The sequence below is a fragment of the Strongylocentrotus purpuratus genome, unplaced genomic scaffold, assembly GCF_000002235.5.
Source record: "Strongylocentrotus purpuratus isolate Spur 01 unplaced genomic scaffold, Spur_5.0 spur5_scaffold_10, whole genome shotgun sequence".
In the NCBI taxonomy this organism is placed as follows: domain Eukaryota; kingdom Metazoa; phylum Echinodermata; class Echinoidea; order Camarodonta; family Strongylocentrotidae; genus Strongylocentrotus; species Strongylocentrotus purpuratus.
In genome coordinates, this window is record NW_022145595.1 from 28,273,062 (window position 1) to 28,297,098 (window position 24,037).

General features: G+C 37.1%; 2 protein-coding genes across 5 annotated transcripts; one reads left to right on the top strand and one right to left on the bottom strand.

Annotated features, from left to right (window-relative positions):
- Window positions 1-694: 694 nt before the first annotated feature.
- LOC591155 (renalase) lies at window positions 695-7,861 on the bottom strand. Of its 4 annotated transcripts, none has more exons than XM_011664083.2 (8): window positions 7,777-7,861; window positions 6,421-6,556; window positions 5,844-5,949; window positions 4,982-5,133; window positions 4,054-4,239; window positions 3,459-3,632; window positions 2,440-2,615; window positions 695-1,935 (listed from the first exon to the last, which is right to left on the bottom strand). In XM_011664083.2, the coding sequence occupies exons 2-8, from the start codon at window positions 6,536-6,538 to the stop codon at window positions 1,759-1,761; spliced, it is 1,089 nt and encodes a 362-aa protein (XP_011662385.2). In that variant the 5' UTR covers window positions 6,539-6,556; window positions 7,777-7,861; the 3' UTR covers window positions 695-1,758. The 4 variants fall into 4 exon arrangements, with proteins under 4 accessions (XP_011662385.2, XP_030835840.1, XP_030835841.1 ...); XM_030979980.1 differs by having other exon boundaries at window positions 7,737-7,846; XM_030979981.1 differs by lacking the exons at window positions 5,844-5,949; window positions 6,421-6,556; window positions 7,777-7,861 and adding an exon at window positions 5,660-5,803.
- On the top strand, window positions 7,611-20,821 carry LOC591177 (DNA-binding protein SMUBP-2). Its single transcript, XM_030979979.1, has 16 exons — window positions 7,611-7,657; window positions 8,299-8,397; window positions 9,148-9,320; window positions 10,265-10,463; window positions 10,997-11,112; window positions 12,007-12,176; window positions 12,484-12,687; window positions 12,991-13,215; window positions 13,650-13,747; window positions 14,182-14,364; window positions 15,218-15,336; window positions 15,828-16,046; window positions 16,840-17,016; window positions 17,785-17,959; window positions 19,067-19,196; window positions 19,693-20,821. Exons 2-16 carry the CDS (start codon window positions 8,318-8,320, stop codon window positions 20,557-20,559), a joined length of 3,135 nt encoding a protein of 1,044 aa, XP_030835839.1. The 5' UTR covers window positions 7,611-7,657; window positions 8,299-8,317; the 3' UTR covers window positions 20,560-20,821.
- Window positions 20,822-24,037: the final 3,216 nt, after the last annotated feature.

The window sequence follows — 24,037 nt, forward strand, 5'->3', positions numbered from 1 at the left end:
CAGTTTTTTAATGTGAAATTTGTGCTGGTCGGAAGCAGTGTGCAGAAGTCCTCTGTGCCGGTCGGGCCCGGCAGGGCGGGCGGCCTGCCCAGTCCCGACCGCCGTGGCTATAACGCTGCTTGCTATTAAATTACCGAACCCCGAACCGAACCAAGTTCGGGTGAAAAATTGCCGAACTCTGCCGAACCGAACCGAACACGAACATAGCGTCTGACTTACAGCACTATTTAATATCATCTCATAATTGTGAAATTGGTATCCTGTATGGTACATAAGTATTTTCACACACATCACATTTCAAACGTAATAGAAATCGTTAGAAATTTTAAATCAGGAAGGTAATGGCACAGAATTTTTCATAGGTGACCATAATTATCAACACCATCTGCATATCATCAAGCTCTCAATAATTCATTGCATAAAATAACTTGATATTAGGGTAGACTTTCGCTTTAAGCCATGTGACATATTGAGGTTGTGTGATGTGACCCTATGTTCACCATGGTTTACTGCGGTCTGTGAGGACAAGCCTTAATGAGGCACTTAAAGGGATTGGGTATCTCTGTCTCAGGTTCTGAAACAAAATCCTGGATTTAGCTCATGCTGCAATCATAATTATAAACCTTAAGGTCAGTCAGGAACCCCATTACTTTTACAACTTCAACTGTTAGGGCTTCAATATTACACCATATCACAGACACTGATAACACGTAGGGCCATGCATCTCAGATTAAATATTGTTAAACGATGCCTTTAACAAAGACATATGCATTAAATTTAATTACATTTCAAAAGTGGCCTATCAAGGACTTTCAGATGCCGACTCAATCTACACATAAACTCCATGATACAAGGCAATAAAGACCTAGAACAAACAGAGAAGTCAATACTGATGGAACACTAGCAGAGCAAATCTTTGAATCTTCACAAAACAAAGAATGTGCATGGTATATAGAACACTGTTTTGACTGATCTTTGTGCGTATACTGTCTTTTCCGCATTGTTAGCTGCACATGGCATCAATTCCTTTGAACCAAATGGATCAATTAGCACAGTGGAATGATGCACAGCCAACATTAGTCTACAGCCTCAGTTGGATCAGACAGTGTTGGGACTGACATAAAATCCTTCCTCCAAACAACAGGGATCGACATCAACCGGTTTCAACCCAAAGATAACTGACTTAGATATCATTGAATGAAATCTAATATTATTAACACGTCATTTGCTATCATTAAACCAATGGAAGAAGAATTTTTTTTACATATACACTAATAGAATTTAGATAAATCAATAAATCCACTTCTATTGAAATCAATTCACGATCAGTCATTTTACAATCATATACACCTAGTCTTGCTGGCAAGGTGTATTTCTATCTCTTCCAAAATCAGCAAGGAATAATTTTCAAACCTCTACATACTTGAAGAGACCATATCAATTATTCTGCAATGGTAGGGAAACATACAATGATTAGATGATTAGAAATTGGCCTTCCTCAAAGCAAAATTATGAATACAATGCATTGTGGATGTTTTATGCAGAAGTTTTCAGGAAAAAAGGTATGTAGGGTTAGAAACATAACTTTGAGAGCTGAAAAATAGGATCAATCCTCCGAGATAAGAATGGTTGGCAGCTCTGATAAAATTTGGAGAAGGTGCTACAGTTCACAAGTTTTAGTGATGTTTTATCTTTAGCTATTGAGACGGAGGGTTGATTTACACAATTTATATAAACTGCATTTAGGTATAACTATTGCTATAACTGTGAAGTTTTCTTGTGGAATTCCAGGAGCCTGGCAAGCGCACTCTCAGCAGACGCGATGCAGCCATCAAAGTTGGAATGACTGAATCCATCCCCAGCGGCTAACAGCAGGTAGCTTGGATGCTCAGCTATGGTCACGTGACCTGGAGCCCCTGCCAGAGGTTTACTGACCTGGAATGATAGAAACAAACAGAATGATGACATGTTAACAATTAAGCTCAAGTTTTCAAGTTTTTCATTGTTCCACATTTTACACAAAATATAGACATACATATAAAATAAAAACTATAGGATACATGTAGTATAAATGAGCATGTCTCAATGGTTCTCAATTCATATAATAGATTAAGTAAAATGTGAGGAACCTATTAAAAAGCAGTGCTTGTATACAAAGGAATCTCAGGTAGAATCATAATGGTGTTTTCACTGTTAAGGTTAATTGGTCAATACAACAAGCTGGCGATGAATATCAATGTGAGAGGGTGCAGGACTGTTCTGCAACCCTGTGAAGAATGTTAATGGATTTCAATGTGAAAGCATTTCTAAACTGTATCTGATTTAATAAGTTTATCTAGCATTGTGGCAAACATTCTGCTTTGGTTTGGTTCATTAATAGGAGTTACTTCCTAGCATGAACTTTACTAGATTCAAATCATTGAAGAAATGATGTATTACCTGAGAGTATCTCCAGCCTACACACTTAATACTGCTTGGCTCTGGTAGGTTAGGTATGACATCATTGAGATGGTTCATGATGATTGGTTGAACATCAGACTTGGCCATATCTATGTGTTTAATACCAAACGGTACACTCGTGTGGACGACAACAGACGGCCCGTGCGTCTTCCCATCTGGGTAAGAAGAAATGCAATGTAAATGTAAATGGAGGTGTCATGGTTGAGTGGTTTATTCACTCGACTCCCGCTCCAAAGGGTGAGGGTTCAAATCCCAGCCCAGCACTAATATCCTAATATGGACGACAACAGACGGCCCATGCGTCTTCCCATCTAGGTAAGAAGAAATGCAATGTAAATGGAGGTGTCGGGTTGAGTGGTTTATTCACTCGACTCCCGATCCAAAGTGCGAGGGTTCGAATCCCAGCCCAGCACTAATATCTTTTGGTTTGAATATTCAGCCACTCTCCACTGAGGTGTTAGTTGTTACTGGATACCTGGCAATGGGTGGGATAATAATAAAGGCAGGGCCCTCAGAAAAAAGGCTGTTTAGGCTTTGCAAAGTAAACAATTATTACCCCCATATCAGTCAAGTTTTAAAGATCTAATAATTGCCTTTTCACTTGGAAGATGAGCCAAAATAACAGTACAGTCAAACCTGTCTATAGCAACCACCCAAGGGAAACACAAAAAGTGGCCTTTGAAGACAGGTGGTCTTTGTAGGCAGGTGGTCACCAAAGCAGGTTTGACTGTACATAATTGCTGAAAAACATATTCAAACTTACAGATGTTTCTCCCCATTACCACTGGTAATCAACAAGTTAATTCACCCACGATATGACATACAATAAATCATATCACATAAATCAAATCAAGTGAATTAATCAAATTCAAATCCTAATAGTGTCTTTTTTACAAAAGCATCATTATAACAAAGGGTTCTCTTGTGTACCCTACATTACTTCCTAGAATTAGATGTTAAAAGAATAAAGAGAAAAATCAAGCGACCAAAATTCTTACCCACTCCTCTTTTCTCGTTATCGACAGAGACCCATCGGATGCAGGGGTTACCGTCTACATACTTTCCTACATAAGGAACATCTATAGTAACACCAGGAGGGTAGAACAGACCAAGGGCAAAGCGAGATGAATACTGAACCGCTTTAAGATCCTCAAACAGTCCACTGTCCTTTTCTGAAAAACAAACAAGGAAAGGGTTTATTTACAAACACAATAGGACCCCATCCCCTAACATAGTCCATACTTATTGTAGGTTAAATAATCAAACTTGATACAATGCCTTTGTCTTGCATTATCAGGTTTATATCAGCCAATAGAATTTATATTCTATTTGAACAAACTTCAAATTGTTTTTTAAAATGAATCATTATTTTTTTTCTCTCCGTTATTCATTACTAAGATTTATATGTAGTGTTAAATTATTTCACAAAATAAATCAGTGATCATTTAAAGAAAAAAATAATATGGGCACTACTGTACCATTTCTTTATATACTACATGCATGTGGTCAATTATAAACAGTAAATATGTTACAGAAAAAATCACATAGAAAATAGTGCAAATATAATATTTCTAAGACACATTAGTCTTGTACCTAGACACTGCTGAGTGAATCCCTGTTGTTTTAGAATCTGTGGGACTGGCATGGTCAAGACTACAGCATCATATCCACTATCTGTTTGAGAAGCAGTTGCCGCAGAGACGGAGAGTTTGGGTTTGCCTACCGATTCCTCCTCAACGTCCACTCTGGATAGATGATGGTCAACTTGCAAGGAAGCTCCTATCAAACAAACAAAACACTTAACGTTAACTGTAAGGTATACAAACTGTTTCAGAGGTCAATTGGCAATGTGCAACAAAAACAAAAACCTAAACCATCTAAACTTTGAATTTTAATACCCGTAGATTATCTGTTGAGTTATTTCTGATATAACTTGTATATTCAATGTTGTTGTGCCTTGATCGAAAGTTTCGGAGATGTGCCTGTTATAAATTCATTATTATTATATTTTTAAAAAAAAAATCAAAAAAAAAAAATCAAAATCAAAATCAAAGAGAGAGAGAGAGAGAGAGATAGCAAAATAGACTTATCTTTATCTTGACTTTCAATGATTAAGTCAAACAAGTCAAAGTCAAACAGCTTATTTTTGCTATAACTTAGCCAATATCACATCAATAACTGTTTCACTACCAGATGACCAATGCTGCCTGGAAGACCTAGTGGCAGCAAATGAGAAGACTCTTCAGTGTGCAAAAGCCTGGCAGAACATTTGAGCACAGATGATGGACACGAAAGAAGACCACTTAAACACATTTCCATTTTGGCTTGGAACTACTCTGTACTTGAGTGAAACACTGCAGAAAACTACTCAAGGAGAACATATCAAAACTGAGAAATTATGATTGAAAGTCATGATTACGCAGCTGTTGTTCTATGGACAGAGATCTGATAGTCTATCACGATTTATGGCAACAGTGTGATTCAGCCTCTTTATCTTATTTTATCATAATGTGATATTTACCTGATTTTTTGATAAAGTGTTTAACAATGGAGCTTATCCCTTTAGGTGTGACATAGTTCTTGGTCTCCGGGTTGAAGTATTTCCCTTTGATTCCTTCAATCTTGCCAGAGAGAGAATGGATTAATCCAGCCTCCAGTAAGTCCTTGTAATACCTATACAGATGATAAGAAAACATGTGTAGTCATAAACCTATAGATTTTATACACAAGAAAAATTAGCATAGCCCCAGAAGGAGGTGGAATGTGCCCCCTCATAAAATTGGGAAATAAATTTAAGAGAATAATAATAAAAATGATAACAACAATTACAACATCTAGTGGAATAATTATAAGGGAATCAGGGAAACAAAAGTAATTCTGATGTGTATAGAAACATATTCTGGTATTACAGATGAACCCTTACCTTGAGTGTCTAGAAACATATTCTGGTGTTACAAATGAACCCTTACCTTGAGTGTTTAGAAACATATTCTGGTGTTACAGATGAACTCTTACCTTGAGTGTTTAGAAGCATATTCTGGTGTTACAGATGAACCCTTACCTAGAGTGTTTAGAAGCATATTCTGGTGTTACAAATGAACCCTTACCTTGAGTGTTTAGAAACATATTCTGGTGTTACAGATGAACCCTTACCTAGAGTGTTTAGAAGCATATTCTGGTGTTACAAATGAACCCTTACCTTGAGTGTTTAGAAGCATATTCTGGTGTTACAGATGAACCCTTACCTAGAGTGTTTAGAAGCATATTCTGGTGTTACAGATGAACCCTTACCTAGAGTGTTTAGAAGCATATTCTGGTGTTACAGATGAACCCTTACCTAGAGTGTTTAGAAGCATATTCTGGTGTTACAGATGAATCCTTACCTAGAGTGTTTAGAAGCATATTCTGGTGTAACAGTCAGATATTGAGCTCCAAGATCAGCAATGCAGCTGGAATCATCAGGTGACCTACTTGTACTCATTCTGCCTCCTAATAATAGAAACCCAAACAAAAGGAATGCTCAATAAAACAAATGGTTAGACAGCCTATTCAGAACAAGTTCAGAATAGACTAGAGTCTACATTATATCATGAAATTTAAAGTAGACCCCATTATTGTGCCCTTCATTATCCCTACAAAGATCCTCTTTCATAAAAACTTCTCTGAGATAATTGAAAGACACTCTGATGATTTCTTTGCAACAAGTATGTTATTCAACCAAATAACTGTTTGTGACACGACAGATAAGTTTCTCTCGAACCATCCTTTCCTAAGTCATTTGCCTCCTCATAAAAATACTGAAAACACAAACTTACTGCAACAAATACAACCATCTGAATTTGAGGACAAGTTCATCCCTGACATTTCCTTTTTCTGGTACATTCAGAAGTATGTGCATGCCATGAAGATCTAGTTCCTACTGGAATGTAAAGACAATTACCACGACTACAGTTTCCTTACCTGTGCCTCTAGATTTATCCCACATGACGATGGTAACTTTTTGCTGGAGTTCTTGTCGGAGTGCATTAGCCAGCAACGCCCCAGTAGGGCCAGCTCCCACGATCAATACTCTGAACATCTTTAAGTCGACCTTGATCTGTAAAGATTAGATTTTGATGTTATGTTGAAGATAAAGACCAGTTATAGTTATGCGATTGCATTGGGAAAGAAACGTTGTGGAATCGATCAGAAAAGGTCGATCATCTAGCATAGTATTGGTGTGTACTGCAAGGTTCTGGAATCATCAAAATCAGGGAATAATTTTCCTGGTATCGCATCGCAATTTGCTATGCATTTTTGCATGACTGCTATACAAAATATTGTTTGTGTAGCAGTTTTCTTCCATAGAAATGTACAGAATTTCATTTGAAATATTTATCCATCAGCTGAAATTGCTAATCAAAATATTTGAGGAAAATTATTCCCTGAAAATGATAAGAAATTTGGCCCAGTCTTCGTAAAGTTACTAGCACTGTACACAGAAAGATGTACCGGTATATGGGACTACGCACACGTGCACGACACGTGCGTTTATCTCTCACAGTCCAATAGATAAACTAATTTACCAAATATATCAATTAGTAGGCAGTTTCCCGGCAAAATTGTTATCATCATGTATTAGTCAAAACATATTCTTTCACATGATTGGTAATAAAGAGCTCCCATTCATTTTTTGAACTTGGGGCGTTTCCAATAGGCCTAGACCTTTCTAGATCTACTGGTCTTTACCTTCAAGTCAACTGAATCACAGTTTACAATTTACGGCCCAGTGAGAAATGCACTGCCTCTAGCAGCACTACTCCACATTACATTACTTACTAAGTAATAATACTAAGTGCTAACACCATGCATGAGAACTAGTTAACTTAAAGTAGAACAGAAGTTTATATAGATCTAGCGCGCTTCATTGCATTGCAAAGTTTGCATCACACTCATAGTCATTGCATTGCCATTGGCGATTGGTCTCCTTTCACCTACTCATATCACAGACGAGCGTGATTGTGCTGACAAACGAGTGGTTTCTAAACCACACCACTTTGCTGGAGTGGTTAAATCTAGTGGTTGCGTCGAAATGTTGCAATATAGACTCGACTCTAGCCGAATTTACCTCATATAATCACTTTACATAATTTTCAGTATGTGGGACAACGTTGTTATTTTCGAGTGGTGTTCTTCACGGAGCAGCTTATGAGCTCGAGTAAGTTATCATTATTATCAAGAATCATAAACATTCAATTTTCATAATAACACATGCATATTATATTCATCATACATACGTGAGTTATAAAAATAATCAAGTTGAAACATGATGTGTACCTTAAACTAAAGTGAAAATCTCGCCATCGGCATTCGTTTTGTCTGAATAGAAACGTCCCAGTCCACAACTAGCCACGCGCTCGATCACCGCCGCCGCCCCGACCGGCGCGGCTGGCGTAGTACGGTACTGGCTGCCTTCTTGTGCATAGCCTGTAACTTTGTAAGGCTCGGCTCATATATGTAATATATTGACTAGCCACATTTTCAAGCGAGTACAGTCAGACATATATATTGATGTCAATATCAAACAATATTTCATTTGACTTTGTGGAGAAGAATGAGAAGGAGATTGAGAAGTAGAAGAGAAAGAAAAAGGAGAGCAAGGACTCAAACTCTCAAGTCTTAAAGTCAAACTCAAAGGAGAGCAAGAGAAGGAGAGGAAGAAGAGGATTGATCGATATATATATTCAAGAAGAGATCGAAAGAAGGAGAACAAGAAGATGAAAGAAGTAACATTCATTGTCATGTGCAGGTTATTTCTTTATTCTTTTTCTATTTGTATAATCTTCTTGATCTGTATAGGTAGCCAAAGAACGTCAAGATGTCTTCCATTGGGGAGTTTGTGAGGAAGCATCTGGATTTGCTGGATGTAGAAAGACAGGCAGAGATCGAGCAGACAAGGTATGATGGGGGGGGGGGGTGGAGCTAGAGGGGGTGTGTGCGCAGGCGCTTAGCAAAAATAAAACTGTTACTTTTGCCTTTAAAATGTAACAAAAAAGTACATTACAAACAAAATACAGAGGAGGAGAAGGAGGAGGAGGAAGAAGAGGAAGAAGAAAGAACTTAAAAGAAAGAAGAAGAAGAAAAAGAAGGAGAATTAGAAGAAGATTGTGGAGAAGAAGAAGGAAAAGAAAAAGAACAAAAAAAGGATGTTGCTATTTCATTTGTTACTTCAGATTTCAATGATTATTCTAATGTTATTTGTTTCTATACAGGTGTTGCATGAACTTGAGATGAATCATATATAGTTAAGGAGTTTAAACAAAGAAAGCAATCTCTCATATATGTTAGAATCTTTCAAGATTGGGCTTAATCAGTATGTTGATTCGATCATCAATAACTGTTATCCATGAATCCTATGGCCCGAATTCACAAAGGAGGTTTAGATTTAACCCATGGTTTAAACCCTAATTTACATAACCCATGGTTTAAAATAAACACAAAGTAAGCGTGACACAATTCAGAGGTCCAATATTAGGCGTGCGCAAGGCAAGGTAAGCTTATTTTGCGATAATTTTTAAACCATGGGTTATGTAAATAAGGGTTTAAACCATGGGTTAAATCTAAACCTCCTTTGTGAATTCGTGCTTATGAGATTTGTACATGTATACAGAATGAATACCTTACAAAGAAACAATTTCTTCTATTTAGTGATCTACTTGGTAAGCTGTCTGTACGCGAGCTGGAGAGACGAGGTGTCTGCCTTCTTAAGCTTAGATGTGCCAGCCAAGCTACAGGACTCTATGGGAGGACAGTACTGACCTTCGAACCCTTGAGGTCACAGGGTCAAGAGGGCAAGCTTCCAGCTCATAACTTTGGACCAGGTAAGGAAGAAGTGTAACGAGACATTTGATCCGGAACAATCGCCCCAGACTTTAGTATTGGGTTTGGTTTTGGAATGCAATTAAGTTTTAGGTTAGGATTACGGTAGCTTGAATTGATTACTGTTTTGAGTTCAGGGTTGAACTGAAGCATTCAGAAAGTGTAAAAAATTACCTCAGAGCAATTGTGGCTGGAGCATATGTCATGCAACTGGGAGAAGACTTGAGTTTCATTCAAGTAGAGATGGCTCACATGATTTGTGGAATTATGTTTTCAGTATGACAGCTTTGCAGCCAATCCCAAAAAGGAGCATGCCCTTTGCAAGAATATGACTTTTATAAAATCATACTTCAAAATAACTTGAACTGACCAGTCATAAATGTCGGGCTTGATATTTCGGTATTTCGGTACTTACCAGTGAGTTTAGAAAACGTTACAAAACAAAAATAATGAATTTACTATTACAATTGATACTTTAAGAAATAAGAATACTTAACAATGTCTTAAAATATACAAACTGATAATGTAAAATATAATTCTTGTACGTATTCAGATTATTTGAATTGATATTTCATTCATGATTTGTTCAACAAATGACTTGTAACAGAATTCTGAAACCTACTTCTAGACCTTGTTAATCTAACATTGATAGACAATTTCCTCCAAAATTCACTGCCCACAAAAGAAAATGAGAATTGACCTTGTGTCGCTCTAAATTTTAGAAGACATAATTGTCCACCTGCTTTTTGTCTTTGCCATAATTGAACATATATCAGACGTGCTTTTGTTGTACCAACAACTTTTCCCCCATAAATGCTAATTAGAATAGGACACCAGATAGGTGGTTAATGTACTTCTGTATTTATAGTGGAGGATGGGGGGCATCGACTTGCAATCAAAATCTGTTTTTTTTGTTTTATAATCACATTTGTTTATCTTTCTGTAGGTGATATAGCAGGAGTGAGCCACTCCAACAGTGATACCACTTCCTCTTCTCTCCTTGCATCGGGTATCGTGTCAAAGGTCACAGGCTCTAGTATTGCTGTAGCGTTTGAAGAGAATGTCGAGGGGATAGCACGGGGTCATGATGATACCTACAAACTTACCAAGCTTGCTAATGATGTCACATATAGGAGACTGAAAAAGTGAGTAATTACCCCGGTGTTCCTTTGCATATTCTGTCGACTACTGAATTCTCTCACCCCCCACCCCCATGGGTGTCCTCTGACAAGGTGTTTGACCCACATTTGCCCCTCTCCACCCAGGTGTATTGAATGGATACCTGGCAATGTTTGGGCACGAAGAGCAGTATTAGTACTGAGAGGCTTTCCTGAGTAAATAAATATCTATTTTTACTTGTTAGTATTATTATTGCTGGTGTTAGTATTATTATTGTTGTCATGATTATTTTGTTATTATTTATTATTATCATTATCATTATTATTACTACTACTACTACTACTACTACTAGTACTACTACTACTACTACTACTACTACTACTACTACTACTAGTACTACTACTACTACTACTACTACAACTAATACTACTACTACTAGAACTACTACTAGAACTACTACTAGAACTACTACTAGTACTATATGAACAAGGAAAATTAGTATCAGTGAATTAGTTATTTTTATGCTTTGATTTTCCTTTTTTGCTTCTTCTCTTTGTAGAGCTCTTCATGAGTTAGAGGAGTACCGCACTGGACCTGCTGTTCGTCTGATTGAAGTCTTGTTTGGAGAGAGTGATCTAGGCTCACCGGTCAGTCTTCCAGCCAACAAGAATCCAGGTAATGTACATGTACCATGCTATAGTATAGTATCCTTTGTCTTGTGATAAGTTTGTGCACTATAATACTGTCTTCACACTGGCAAAATTTGCTTAACCCTGGACTTTAGGTGGAGTTAAAGGGGGGTCTTAGCCCCACCTATAGTACGGGGATAAGCTTATTCCACTTTCTGTTCAGACTCGTATTTACCAAAGTGGGCTAGCCCCACCTATAGTACAGGGTTAGCTGGCCCTGAAAAATAGCAGGGCTAACCCCGCAATTGTGGTGCTCACTCCGCAATCGTAGTGCCAAGAAAATGAATGAGAACAGAAACGAAAAATAGTCCAGTACTATGCGATGGAGTGAACTAATGAATATTCATGCTATAAGCAAAGTACAGGGTCAATCAAAACAAGTGTGAAAAGAGTATAAGAGCCAGAAGGGTGTTAATTTTGTGTAAGAGTATGCATTAACATCCTTATAGCTCTCATCAGGTGAGTTGTAAACTGAGGTCCTAGCAATCACCTTGATGATAGATGAGTTTTGGTTACATACATGTAGAAGGGAAGAATATCTTTCTTGCACCAATAGATTGATTTTTTAAAGGAAGTTAAAGGAACAAAGTGTCAATTGAAAACGAATATTGATAGAACAATTATTAATGGAACAAAATATTGATTGAACAAATTGTTGATGGAACAAAAGTGACAATTTAAAGATGGATGAGAGAGGTAAGCTGTGCAATGAAGATTCATCACAACACATTGAAACTCTATAAATATATCATTCATGTTTCGTAGTAGTCTAGGTTGTAGAGGTTGTTGTCATACTAGAGATGAATGCATAAGGTATGTAAAACAGATGTAATACACCTAAAATGGCATTGTATTTATCTTTTCAATTGTTAAAATATAGGATCTGAGAGTGTAGAATTCTTCAACACTAATCTGAATGAGAGCCAAAGAGATGCTGTGACCTTTGCCCTATGTCAGCGAGAGGTCGCTGTGATTCATGGCCCACCCGGTACAGGAAAGACAACGACGGTGGTTGAAGTTATCCAACAAGCTGTGAAACAAAATATGAAGGTAGGTGATGTCAATTTGAACTGTTTCACGATAGACAGCCACAAGTTTCATGTTGTTAAAGTATTGGGTTAGGGTTGCAACTGGAATTAGGTTAGGTTTAGGGTTAGGGATAGTGTTTTGTTAGGTGAAGTTTTCGGCCAGGATTTAAGTTGGGAATTTGGTTACTCTAGGAAGTTACCGCAGAGCAATTGTGAGCAGGAATAAGCACCATACAACCGTAAATATGTAAGATATCACTAATGAGTTGAATAGTCTCATATCTCTCTCTATCTCTCTCTCTCTCTCTCTCTCGCTCTCTCTCTTCTAGATTCTAGCATGTGCTGCATCCAACGTTGCAGTAGACAACCTTCTAGAGCGTTTGTCTGCCAATGCATCATGTTCTATGGTTCGTCTTGGTCATCCTGCCCGGTTGCTACCCAGTATCCAGAGGTTTGCATTGGATGCTATCCTAGCTTCCAGTGACGGAGCATCTATTGTCAGAGATATCAGAAGAGATCTAGATACTACATTGGTAAGTCTGACCTTTTTGAATTCTTCTTCTTCTTTTCCTACCTGTAATCTTTAAAGGGCTGTTGCAGCACGAAGATCTGTATGTAGATTGGCAGTTGTGAATTGCAGGCACTCCAAACACCGGGTTTACACCCTTCTTTTTCCAAGTGTAGCATATAATGTGCATAGGGTGTGAATCTCCCGCACACATTGTGTGCATGCATTATTTGATGAGTGGGTGAATGATACCTAACAGGTGCAGATTGCTACATGCTACATTTAGTATTCTACACTTTTGCATATCATGATTTTTTCATTCTTTTAGAGCCAAATCCGCAAGACGAAAGACAAAGATGAGAAGCATCGTCTCAAAGATGAGATGAAATACCTTAGAAAGGATTTAAAATCCAGAGAGCAGAAAGCTATACAAGATATCCTCATGGCTGCTGATGTAGTCTTGGCAACCAACACTAGTGCTTCCACAAACGGGCCCCTGAGGGCGCTACAGCAGGGACACTTTGACTTGGTGGTTATTGATGAATGTGCTCAGGTAAGGTCAAATCAATATTTCAATTAAATATGACAAGATCACGTCATCTGTTTCAAGCCAGATAGGTGTTAACTCATCTTACACAGTGTTAATACCTTTTTGGCTTTGAGTGAATGATGCGTGGCTTGAAGACCAAGCTATAGCTTTAAAGTGATCAGAACATCACAAAAGAGCTGTAGCGTCATAATCAAATAGGTCTGTTTTTATTTCGTGATAGCACAAATAAGCGTTGTTATAATAAGTAAAACTGTGTTTTGAATTTAATAGTTGTGTATTAAATTAATCATATCACATCAATGTACTTTTGTATGATAATTAAAAGTATATAAGTGCTCCAACCCTTCTGCCTTATTAAATCACAATTTCGACCACCTTTCTGAAGAAGAAAGAATGATACAGCATCTTGTCTTTTTAAATCTTTGACGCCTCTGCAGTCTCTTGAAGCGGCGTGTTGGATCCCTCTTCTCAATGCACGAAAATGTCTGCTAGCTGGTGATCATCATCAGTTACCAGCTACTATCATGTCTAAGCAGTAAGTTCAACAGTATCTTTAAACAGCACATATCTAAGAAGACCTTATAAAACTGACCTATTTGCTGGAATATTTTTTTTGAAAAACAGAATGAAAAATGTTGACCCTTAAAATGTATACTGTATAGTATTGGCCTAAGTTTTCATTGCAATGAAAACAGTTTAAACAGCTTGTATACAATCACTGTCTTTCTTATATTAAAGAATTCCAATTAGCTATTCAGGCTTTCTGTTAAACCAATTGTGAGACAATTTACATGTGTTGTGAGGTCCTTAAGTTTGTAGTATATACTTTCGATTTGCAAGGCATTTTCCTCAACTCCAGCTGGCATTCCTTTTTTGTTATCATGTGCAGTATTACTGTTGATGGAAACAGTTTGGGAAGACCTCATATTGAGGAGAAATGAAAAGAAACTTGTTTCACCTTATAAACAGGGCAGCTAAAGAAGGCCTAGCAACCTCCATGATGGAACGCATCATCGATCTCTATGGCAACCGAGTAGTACAGATGTTGACGACTCAGTACAGGATGAATGATGAGATAATGAGATGGTCCTCTGATCAGCTTTATGATGGCAAACTACAATCACATCAATCGGTGGCTACTCATCTTCTCAAGTAAGTATTTAAAGCCCCACTGCACTACTTGCGCCCTCTATACAGCAAAAAATGCCTTATTGGTGACCGTTGGTCTTCTATGCTCCCCTTTTTCGTATGTTAATTAAGAGCTGATTTGATGAGATAATAACCTGTCAGTGACCATGCATGGAAGTCTAATCCCTCCTGGCCAAACTAGTGCAGATAGGCTTTAATGATGATGATAACAACAACAACAACAGCAGCAACAATGGTGGCTTCTTAATTATATAGCATTCATGTCCATCATGATATGCCGCACATGCCACTCCAATTACATTACCCTAGTCATAAACAGGTGGCCCAATATGTAGTGCTCTAGCATATTCTTGTACCCATTTACACCTGGGTGGAGAGTGGCTAACATGGATATATGTTTTGCCAAAGGATGTTAGTGCCAGGCTGGGATTCAAACCCTCAACCCTTTGATTGAGAGTCAAGTGACTTAACCACTTTACCATGAAGCCTCCACACATTTATAGATACATAATAATAATAATACTCAGTTTTTATACAGCGATTATTACAATCACTAAGCGCTTCCAAACTTGCAGATCATGACCCCGGCTATAGCTGTGCTGCCATTATGGCGCTCTAGCATTTCAAAGAATTAAATCCTCCCAGGTACCCTTTTACATCACCTGGGTTGAGTGTGGCAAATGTAGATCAGTGTGTTGCCAAGGGACATTAGTGCCGCGACGGGTTTCGAACCGCGGACCTTGTGATCGACAGTCCGGCGACTTAACCACTCACCACGGCACCACATGAGGATTCGTTGCATTTAATGAGATATTAACTACATATTAGTCTAATTCTAACCGTGTTGCTTTTACAGAGATATGCCATGTATTATGGAGAATGAGAATACCACCCTGCCACTGCTTCTGATAGACACAGCTGGGTGTGATGTACTGGAGCTGGAACTTGAAGATGAAGTCTCAAAAGGAAACGAAGGTAATTTAAACTTCAGTTAGGCCGGGGCATGGTAAAAGAAAACTTTATCTGTAATGTCATCTCAAAACTGCTATGTCCAAACATGAGTTATGAGTACGTTTTTTAGATAACTGAACCTAATGGCTCATGTTGTGTTGCATACCGAGACTTTCTGTACCTGTTGAAATGATTTGATTTTGGTTTTACATTATTGTACCAATCAGAAAGTTTATAAAGTGTATTGTACTGTTTTTATTCTACACAATGCACAACTATGCTATACATTTGTCTGCCTCCAAAAGGAGACTGGTGGGGGTAGAGTTATAGCCCATGACTTAGAGTTTGAAATTTGATATTGTAATCCAATTTTAATAGGAAGCCTCATTTCATGTCAATATCTGTATATATTTGTGTTGTAAATTGGATTAAGTATAATCGTGATACTTATGCACTAGTTTCATTTGGATTGGTATTAATTGAAAGTTTTGTTTTCATCTCATCCTGTGCTTTAGGAGAAGCAGACATTGTTAGCCACCATGTCAGCAACCTCATCTCCAGTGGTTTGTCCCCGGCAAAGATTGCTGTCATTGCTCCTTACAATCTGCAAGTAGATCTCCTGCGGCTGAGGTTGTCATCTAAGTATCCTGGTTTAGAGATCAAGTCTGTGGATGGGTTTCAAGGCAGAGAGAAAGAAGCCGTTGTGATCTCATTGGTTCGATCTAATGACAGAGGTCAGTCTAGTTTTATGATATTTTTGTTCTTCAGCCCTTTCATTTGACATTAGAATATGTAGATACAATACAAATTCACTGTGAAGAGCAGACATGGTCTGTTGTTAATTTACATAAAATGTGTGTTTTTTGTTAAATTTTGCAACCCATCAACAATATCATTTGGAGAAGATGGATATACGAACATGTATAGAAAGGCCAGATGGTAGATGGTCTTTGTAGACAGGATTACAAACGTTTCAAGGAAACACAAAAGTACAATCCTAATAAACAGATGGTCTTTAATATTTGATTATCATTTTACAAGAAGTTCTGTGGAAAATTCAATATTTGCATTATTCTTACACTTGTTTTACTTATCAATATCAGTGCATGTTGAATATGAACTGTAAAATTTGTAAAAGTTATTTAGCAACCCTTTTTATAGCTACATGTATTATGTTATTGAAATTGTGAACTTTTTAATATGTTATATATAATGTGTACTTAATTTCTATTTTGACGTTTATTTTCTTATTGTTTATCCTTGACTGAGTGGAGAAGGGACCATTACAGTTACAGTGATGAAATTTGCTCTCTTCTTCCCTGGCAGCTTTCTTTTGCATTCAGAATATTGCTACAAAAATTTGTAATTGTATATGATTTTTGTCATTCTAATTTTGTAATCACCATGATTATATTGTTTTATTGTTAAATTTCTTGAAAGTGCTGATTAAATAATAAATAATAAAACAAATAAAAATTTTAAAAAGCCTTTGTGTAAGCCTTTCCTTTCCTTTCTCTCTTTCTACAGGTGAAGTTGGATTCCTCAAAGAAGATCGTCGTATCAATGTCGCTATCACCCGAGCACGCCGCCATCTTGCAGTCGTCTGTGACTCACAGACCGTAGGAAAACATCCCTTCTTAAAGAGTCTCGTAGACTACTTCAACGATCATGGAGAAGTCCGCACTGCTTTCGAGTACAATGAAGGTACAGTCAAACCTGTCTATAGTGACCACCCAAGGGAAACAAGAAAAGGGGTCTTTATATACAGGTTCCTTTAGTACATGTTTCAATAAGAAACCATTTTCAAGGGAAACATGAAATGTGGTCTTTGTAGACAGGTGGTCTTTCTATACAGGTGGTCACTAAAGCAGGTTTGACTGTTACAGAAAGTCAAAACTATTATTCTAGCCATCTGTCTGTAGTGGTCACTTGATTGTTTAATAACAATAATAATAATATTTAATTTTTATATAGCGCTCAATACAAATGTCTCTAATCGCTTTACAAATATACTACACTGTAAGTGCTTAGTTCATGGAACGGGTTGCCTGTAATTCTAATATAGAATAATATGAATACATTTGTGTTCTTTTTCAAGGGAAAAATTAAAACATACTTGATATAAATGATGTGCGTACAGTGTATACTGAATACAATGCTCAATATGGTAATCTCATTTTCAAAGATCTTTTATTTTGTTTAACAAAATTATATTCTTGTGGTATCATGCAGGTTTATCACACCTGCCTCAATGAGCCTCTCAAATTAAAATGGCATGTAGTGCTGCATTTGCTATTATCTTGGGATCTAAATTCTCTTCTTTATTTCTTATTTTGTTGGGTTTTCCTTGGGTATTTGACACCACTCTTGTGTTAACCCAATAACAGCTGTTTTCAGTCACCATCAATTTCCTTTTTATTTAGATTAAGTTCTTATAATGAGTGGAATTTTGCTTTTATTTGTTTCTTGTAGTTCTGACTTCTTCGCTTGGGGCACCCAGACCAGATCATCTTGTCTTCAAATCAAAGACTTCTTCCAGTCATAAGGGTACCAAGGCAACAGGAGCAGTACCCAAGGGTCAAAGGAAAGGTCAAACTAAGAAGCCAGAGGTTACAGGTCATGGGTCAACCATTGACACTGTTCAAAGGTGACTATATTGATGATAATTTATTGATGTGATATCACTAATGGGATTTTAATTAGGCTTGATGTGTTGCTATGAAAATATAATTGGGGGAGGGGGAGGGGGAGGGGGAGATTGTAATTAAGAAATGGGACATCATTATAAGTTAAAGTTTTCTTTCTTTCTCAGTTAACTGCCCTCTTCCAACTCCAAACTTATCCTAACATGTTAAACTCTAATCAATGGTAGATTTTTATGCCTCCGTTACGAAGTAGCCGGAGGCATTATGTTTTCGGGTTGTCCGTCCGTACGTCCCGTTCTCGTGATCGCGTTATCTGAAGAACCGATTAATGGATTCCTGCCAAACTTTAGTCATGTATGTATCTTGCAGAGCCGATGAACTGATTAGATTTTGGGGTCACGAGGTCAAAGGTCAAAGGTCACAGGGCTCATTATGTATGCAAAAACAGCTCGTGATCGCGTTATCTAAAGAACCGATAGATGGATTCCTGCCAAACTTTAGTCATGTATGTATCTTGCAGAGCCGATGAACTGATTAGATTTTGGGGTCACGAGGTCAAAGGTCAAAGGTCACAGGGCTCATTATGTATGCAAAAACAGCTCGTGATCGCGTTATCTCAAGAACCGATTGATGGATTCCTGCCAAACTTAGGTCATGTATGTTACTTGCAGAGCCAATGAACTGAGTAGATTCTTGGGTCATGAGGTCAAAGGTCAAAGGTCATGGGCTCATTATGTATGCAAAAATAGCTTGTGAACGCATTCTCATTAGAACTGACAGATGGATTACTATTTAACTCAGGACATCTTGCAGAGCCAATGAACTGAGTAGATTTTAGGGTCATGAGGTCAAAGATCAAAGGGTCATATATGTATATAATGGATTACAATTGAAATTGATTTGAAAAATTTCTTCTGTTTTGGTTTGTAAAATTGCTCCATGACGGAGGCATCATTTTCGACTGCGCAGTCGAAGTTCCATCTAGTTAATTTTCAATTTGCTTCTTTCATCATTTTAAGACGGAATCAAAATTTGACAATATTTTGAAAAGTCATGAACCTCTTTGGGTAGTTGTTTTATGCCTCTGTATTTGTTTTTACCGATTCTAGGAGCAAGGAGAACGCCACTTTTCTGAATGAAACCACAAGGAGATTGTTGGAATTCAAGAAGGAACCAGAAGAAAGGAAAGTTGTGTTTCCTTCTTTGTTGAACTCTCATCAGAGATACATTGTACATGAGGTAAAATTGTAATAATATTTTTTTTCTCACAACAACCCTTCTTTTCAAATCATAAATTCCATCTTTTATCATTGAATTCATTCTCAAAATAAATGATGTCATGTTTCAGTTAATGCACTTTGTAATATATCCCCCCTCCCTCCTTTCCTTTGTATTTTTCTTGTAATCAATCTTTTATCAGCATATCATGTTTGTATTTTGTTTTTTGTTTTTTATGGAGAATGAAATGAATAAAATGAAATGTTTTAAAAGATTTTGATGCCCTATATATGCCAAAGTAATATAACCTTTCAACGGTTGAACCCGATTGTAACATTGTTAAAGTGAACCGTCCTAGAGCTTTGTAATCCACAATTGTTATTCATACATACAAGAGATGAGAGACAGAGAGAGAAAGCATGATTTTGTGTTTTGCGATAAATGTTTATAATGAAAAAATTATTATATGATGGAAACGGATCAGTTTCTTTACCATTATTTTGTCATGTATTTTCAGCTTGCGGAAAGCTTTGGACTGAACCACTTGAGTGTAGGTGAGGGGAAGGAGAGACATATTGTAGTCAGAAAGCCAAAGGAAAGGACCGAGCCACCCCCAGTTGAAAGGAAATCAGAGGAGCGAAATACCCCCGTCACCGGCAAGGAAGATTCCAACCTCACTGTGGAGGACTTGGTGGAGGACTTTGAAACAGAGAATAAAATGGAGCTCTTATATGAGGAGGAGGAAAGAGAAGAATCAACAGAAGAAAGCAATGCTGGGGCGTGTAATGTGGAGAAGTCTGAAGTTGAACAGACCAAAGAGAAAGAGAAAGAGGTTAAGAGCAGAGACTCAGAGACTGATGAGATGAATCTATGGAAATGTAAATTTTGTGGGAAGCGTTTACCCCCAGGAAACCATCTCCTGCACGAAATCCACTGCGAAAAGACGCAAGCCGAGAAAAAACGGCAGAGTTCAGCGGGGGTGAATAAAAAGAATCGCAACAAGGCTCAGAAGCAGAAGCAGAAACAGAATCTTGAGGAAGCCGAGGAGGAGGATTTTGATACTCTTGTTGCTATAGCAATGAAGCGTGATAACGAGTGTAACTTTACACGATGCAAAGAGAAGATTACCATTACTGGTTTGATGTGTGAGTTCTGTATGAGACGATACTGCTTTAAGCACCATATACCTGAGATTCATGGATGTGAAGAGATGGCACGGCACCATGTGAGGCACCAGATGCTGAAGTCAAAGGTCGTTACCAATGGCAGTGGGGTCAGAGAAAAGAAGGTTGACCCCGCACACAAAGCCAATCTGCAGAGGAAATTAGGCTCTAAACTTGGTCAGCTCGGCGAGCAGAGGCAGCGTAAACAAAAGCCAAAGTAGACCTTATGGTTTAACTCTCTCATCCTGTATGCTGTAGTCGACTTTATTTGCTAAACTTTAGGTTACATTGTGATTCATTTTGTTCTAGATGACAATAATAACATAATCAGTTTCCTGGAACACAGAATTTATAAAGAACCAAATTTGAATACATAATTATTCAGAATTACAATGGGTTTGTTTATTTTTTGCTGCATGACCCTGGCTTAGAAATACCCCCAAACAATAACCATGGAGACTGCAAGCCAGTGGTTTCTGGGGGGGGGGGGGGGGGGGGGGGGGAGGTGGCATGCTACTTTTTCACTAATTTCACAGACAGGCTGTTTTCGTTATACATTACCTTATTTCTTGAATGATAACTTAACAGAACAAGTACAATTTCTACGAAATCAGGTAAATGCTTTACTTTACTTTAAAGGTAAAGACCAGTATTGGAAACGCCCCAATTTCAAAAAATGAAATGGAAGCTCTCATTACCAATCATGTGAAAGAATATGTTTTGACTAATACATGATGATAAAAACTTTGCCGGGAAACCGCCTACTAATTCATATATTTGGTAAATTTGTTTCTCTCATGGTCTGTGAGAGATATAGGGTAGTCCCATATACATCTTTCTGTGTATAGTGCTTGTAACTTTACGAACAATGGGCCAAATTTCTTATCATTTTGATGATTCCAGAACCTTGCAGATGCTAGATGCTAGATGATCAACCTTTTCTGATCGATTCCACAACGTTTCTTTCACAATGCAATCGCATGACCATAACTGGTCTTTACCTTTAAGCAATTAATTTAAAGTAATAATGTCCCATTCATCATCAAAATGGTTACTCATGATCAACTCAAAGCTGTCCAGAAGAATCATAACATTATGCAATGAATGCAAACTATATTCTGAATATTTACATTCAATAACATTCATCAGGTGAGTGCAATAGTTTGCCAGGAGGCTGTTGTGGAAGAACTGAGAAGTATTTGTAATTTTAATTCATCTAAGAACAGCTCTGAAATGTGTGTACGCTGATCCTAGCATATGCCAAATATACATTGGGATCAGAGAAAATACTCAACTTATGCAATTGATAGGCTAGTGTAATTACGTATGTGAGGTCGACTGTATGAACCATATCTGTGATTTACAAGTTAGGTGTCCATGAATGTAGTGCAATAAAACTGGATTTTGCTGAGTGAAATAATACGACGGCAAAATGTTGATCATGAGAACAGTTCATGAAGCAGGAACAAAGAGTATACCGAAAAAATTGTTTCACACTAAACTTGTGAAGCTGTACTTGGTGATATAACTGTACTGTAGAAAACGAAAGAAAAACAAATTATGTCAGCAAGTGGTATCATTTGTGATCGTAATAATAGATATTTATTCCTTGGATTGTGGTATAGGTGCATAATTACAATAAAAGATAGTTCTAAAGAGAAACACTTGTATGATTATGTTGTTATTATGTTGCATAAGGTTTAGAGCTGTAGACAAGGATTTGTGCGATTATAAAGTGTCCATGCATCAGATTTCTGGAACGACTGGTATTGGTTATATTTCTCTCTTTCACAAAACATGACATACGATGAGGTGAAATATGACATAATCTTGTACTTTTAACTACAAGTTGAATAAATATATCAATATTATGGATTGTTTTAATGCAATATGGAAATCTAACCTTTAAACATTACACATATATCTATGTATTATTTAGAATTTTAGATTAAGTAATACAAAAAAGTTAGAAGAAAGAACGATGGAGAGAAAAGGAAAAAGAGAGAGAGAAGGAGAGAGAGTATGAGGTAGAAAATCTTAAGAAATGAAGCAAACATGCTAAGGCAAAGAACAAACATTTCAAAGAAGTCGCAAATACAGGAAAGAAATACATGTCATGAGACAAATGACATAGAAAAGGTAGAAAGATGAAAGGGCAACAAGCTGTTCAAACTGAAAGAAGAAAGAGAGAATGGAGAAGGAAGGGAATAGGAGTTCGGAGAGAGGGAAGAATAGACAATGTGTGAAACGGTCTGGAGGAAAGCACAATAAAACATGAAGAAAGGAAATATTTTGGGCTCGATGAAATAAATCATACAAGTTATTTGATTACATTCTGACTATATCATTTACATGTATCTAAATTCTATTCTGATAATCTCTATTCACTTCTCTCATGTTCTCGTATCTTTTCTCCTCACAAAATCATTCTCAATAATTCATAATCTGATTGATTTGATTATAATACACTACAGACTTACACACATATAACTGAAATTCAGTTGCAACTTAAAGAAAAGAAAGAAATGGAAGTGAACAAATCAACTGGATATTTACAAAAGTTGTTGTGTCTTTATTGAACATAGCAGTACACTTCATGGTGGTCACATGATCAGACAAATGTGGTACAAACCATATTTTCAGAGCCAGAAGGGCTTTAACTCTGTGTTGAAGTATGTGAGGTAATGCCCTTCTAGCTCCAAACAGATGATACAACAGAACATAACTTTACTACATAAATGATGCAAACCAGGAGAAAACAAAAAATTAACTTATCACCCATCTTTCCATCAAATCGTCGCTGTTTTCACAAAGTGACGGTAGTGAAAAAAATTGCATTCACTTTGCGTTACGATTTTCCTCACTACCGTCACTTCGTGAAAACAAGGACGAAATCTCTCGTATACATTTGAAGAAAACTTATTCAGGCTATTGTTTACTAGACAAATCATCAGTTTCCTTGGAAACTGTACCCATTTTGAACTAATATATGCCCTCAAAACTTTCCTATTTCAAAAAAACAAATCATCAGTTTGGAGCCACAAATGTATTAACTCTGTGTTAAAGTATATTTGTTGACGCCTTTCTGGCTCCAAACAGACAACATATAATTCTAAGTAATACACATTTAAACCATGGCCCTTCATATTAATATATGGAGCTTCTATGCTCATATTGCCTCTCTAGCATACACATAGAATGATAAAATGTTCTATCTGTCATAGAGACAGAGATAAACTGAAACTTGCTTGACTTCCAACCTATCGTATTTTATTAAATATAGTTAAAGACATTACCTGGAGAATAAAAGACAACTATTTGCCATTTCCTAATTTTCACAGTTTCCGCAATATACTGTTTACAACATATCCACCCTATGAAATTCTGATATCATGGCACATTGTACAAATTTGTAAAAAGATGTAGCATTCCCAGGACATGGGAGTACATGAACAAGGGACATATAAATTAACAACACAAGCTAAAATCATTGATACAACAAATTAAGAATAACTAGATGGAACTTCGACTGCGCGCAGTCGAAAATGATGCCTCCGTCATAGAGCAATTTTACAAACCAAAACAGAAGAAATTTTTCAAATTCAAGTTCAATTGTAATCCATTAACAGGTTTTCAGAATATTGTGATTACAAGCTATTTTTGCATACATAATGAGCCCATGACCTTTGACCTTATGAA

Coding starts and splice junctions, on each gene's coding strand:
- LOC591155 (XM_011664083.2), bottom strand. CDS start 6,538: ATGTTCAGAGTATTGATCGTGGGAGCTGGCCCTACTGGGGCGTTGCTG. Junction 5,950..6,420: donor GGATAAATCTAGAGGCACAG/GTAAGGAAACTG, acceptor TTCTATTATTAG/GAGGCAGAATGAGTACAAGT. Junction 3,633..4,053: donor ATTCACTCAGCAGTGTCTAG/GTACAAGACTAA, acceptor TTTGTTTTTCAG/AAAAGGACAGTGGACTGTTT.
- LOC591177 (XM_030979979.1), top strand. CDS start 8,318: ATGTCTTCCATTGGGGAGTTTGTGAGGAAGCATCTGGATTTGCTGGAT. Junction 9,321..10,264: donor AGCTCATAACTTTGGACCAG/GTAAGGAAGAAG, acceptor ATCTTTCTGTAG/GTGATATAGCAGGAGTGAGC. Junction 13,216..13,649: donor TTATTGATGAATGTGCTCAG/GTAAGGTCAAAT, acceptor ACGCCTCTGCAG/TCTCTTGAAGCGGCGTGTTG.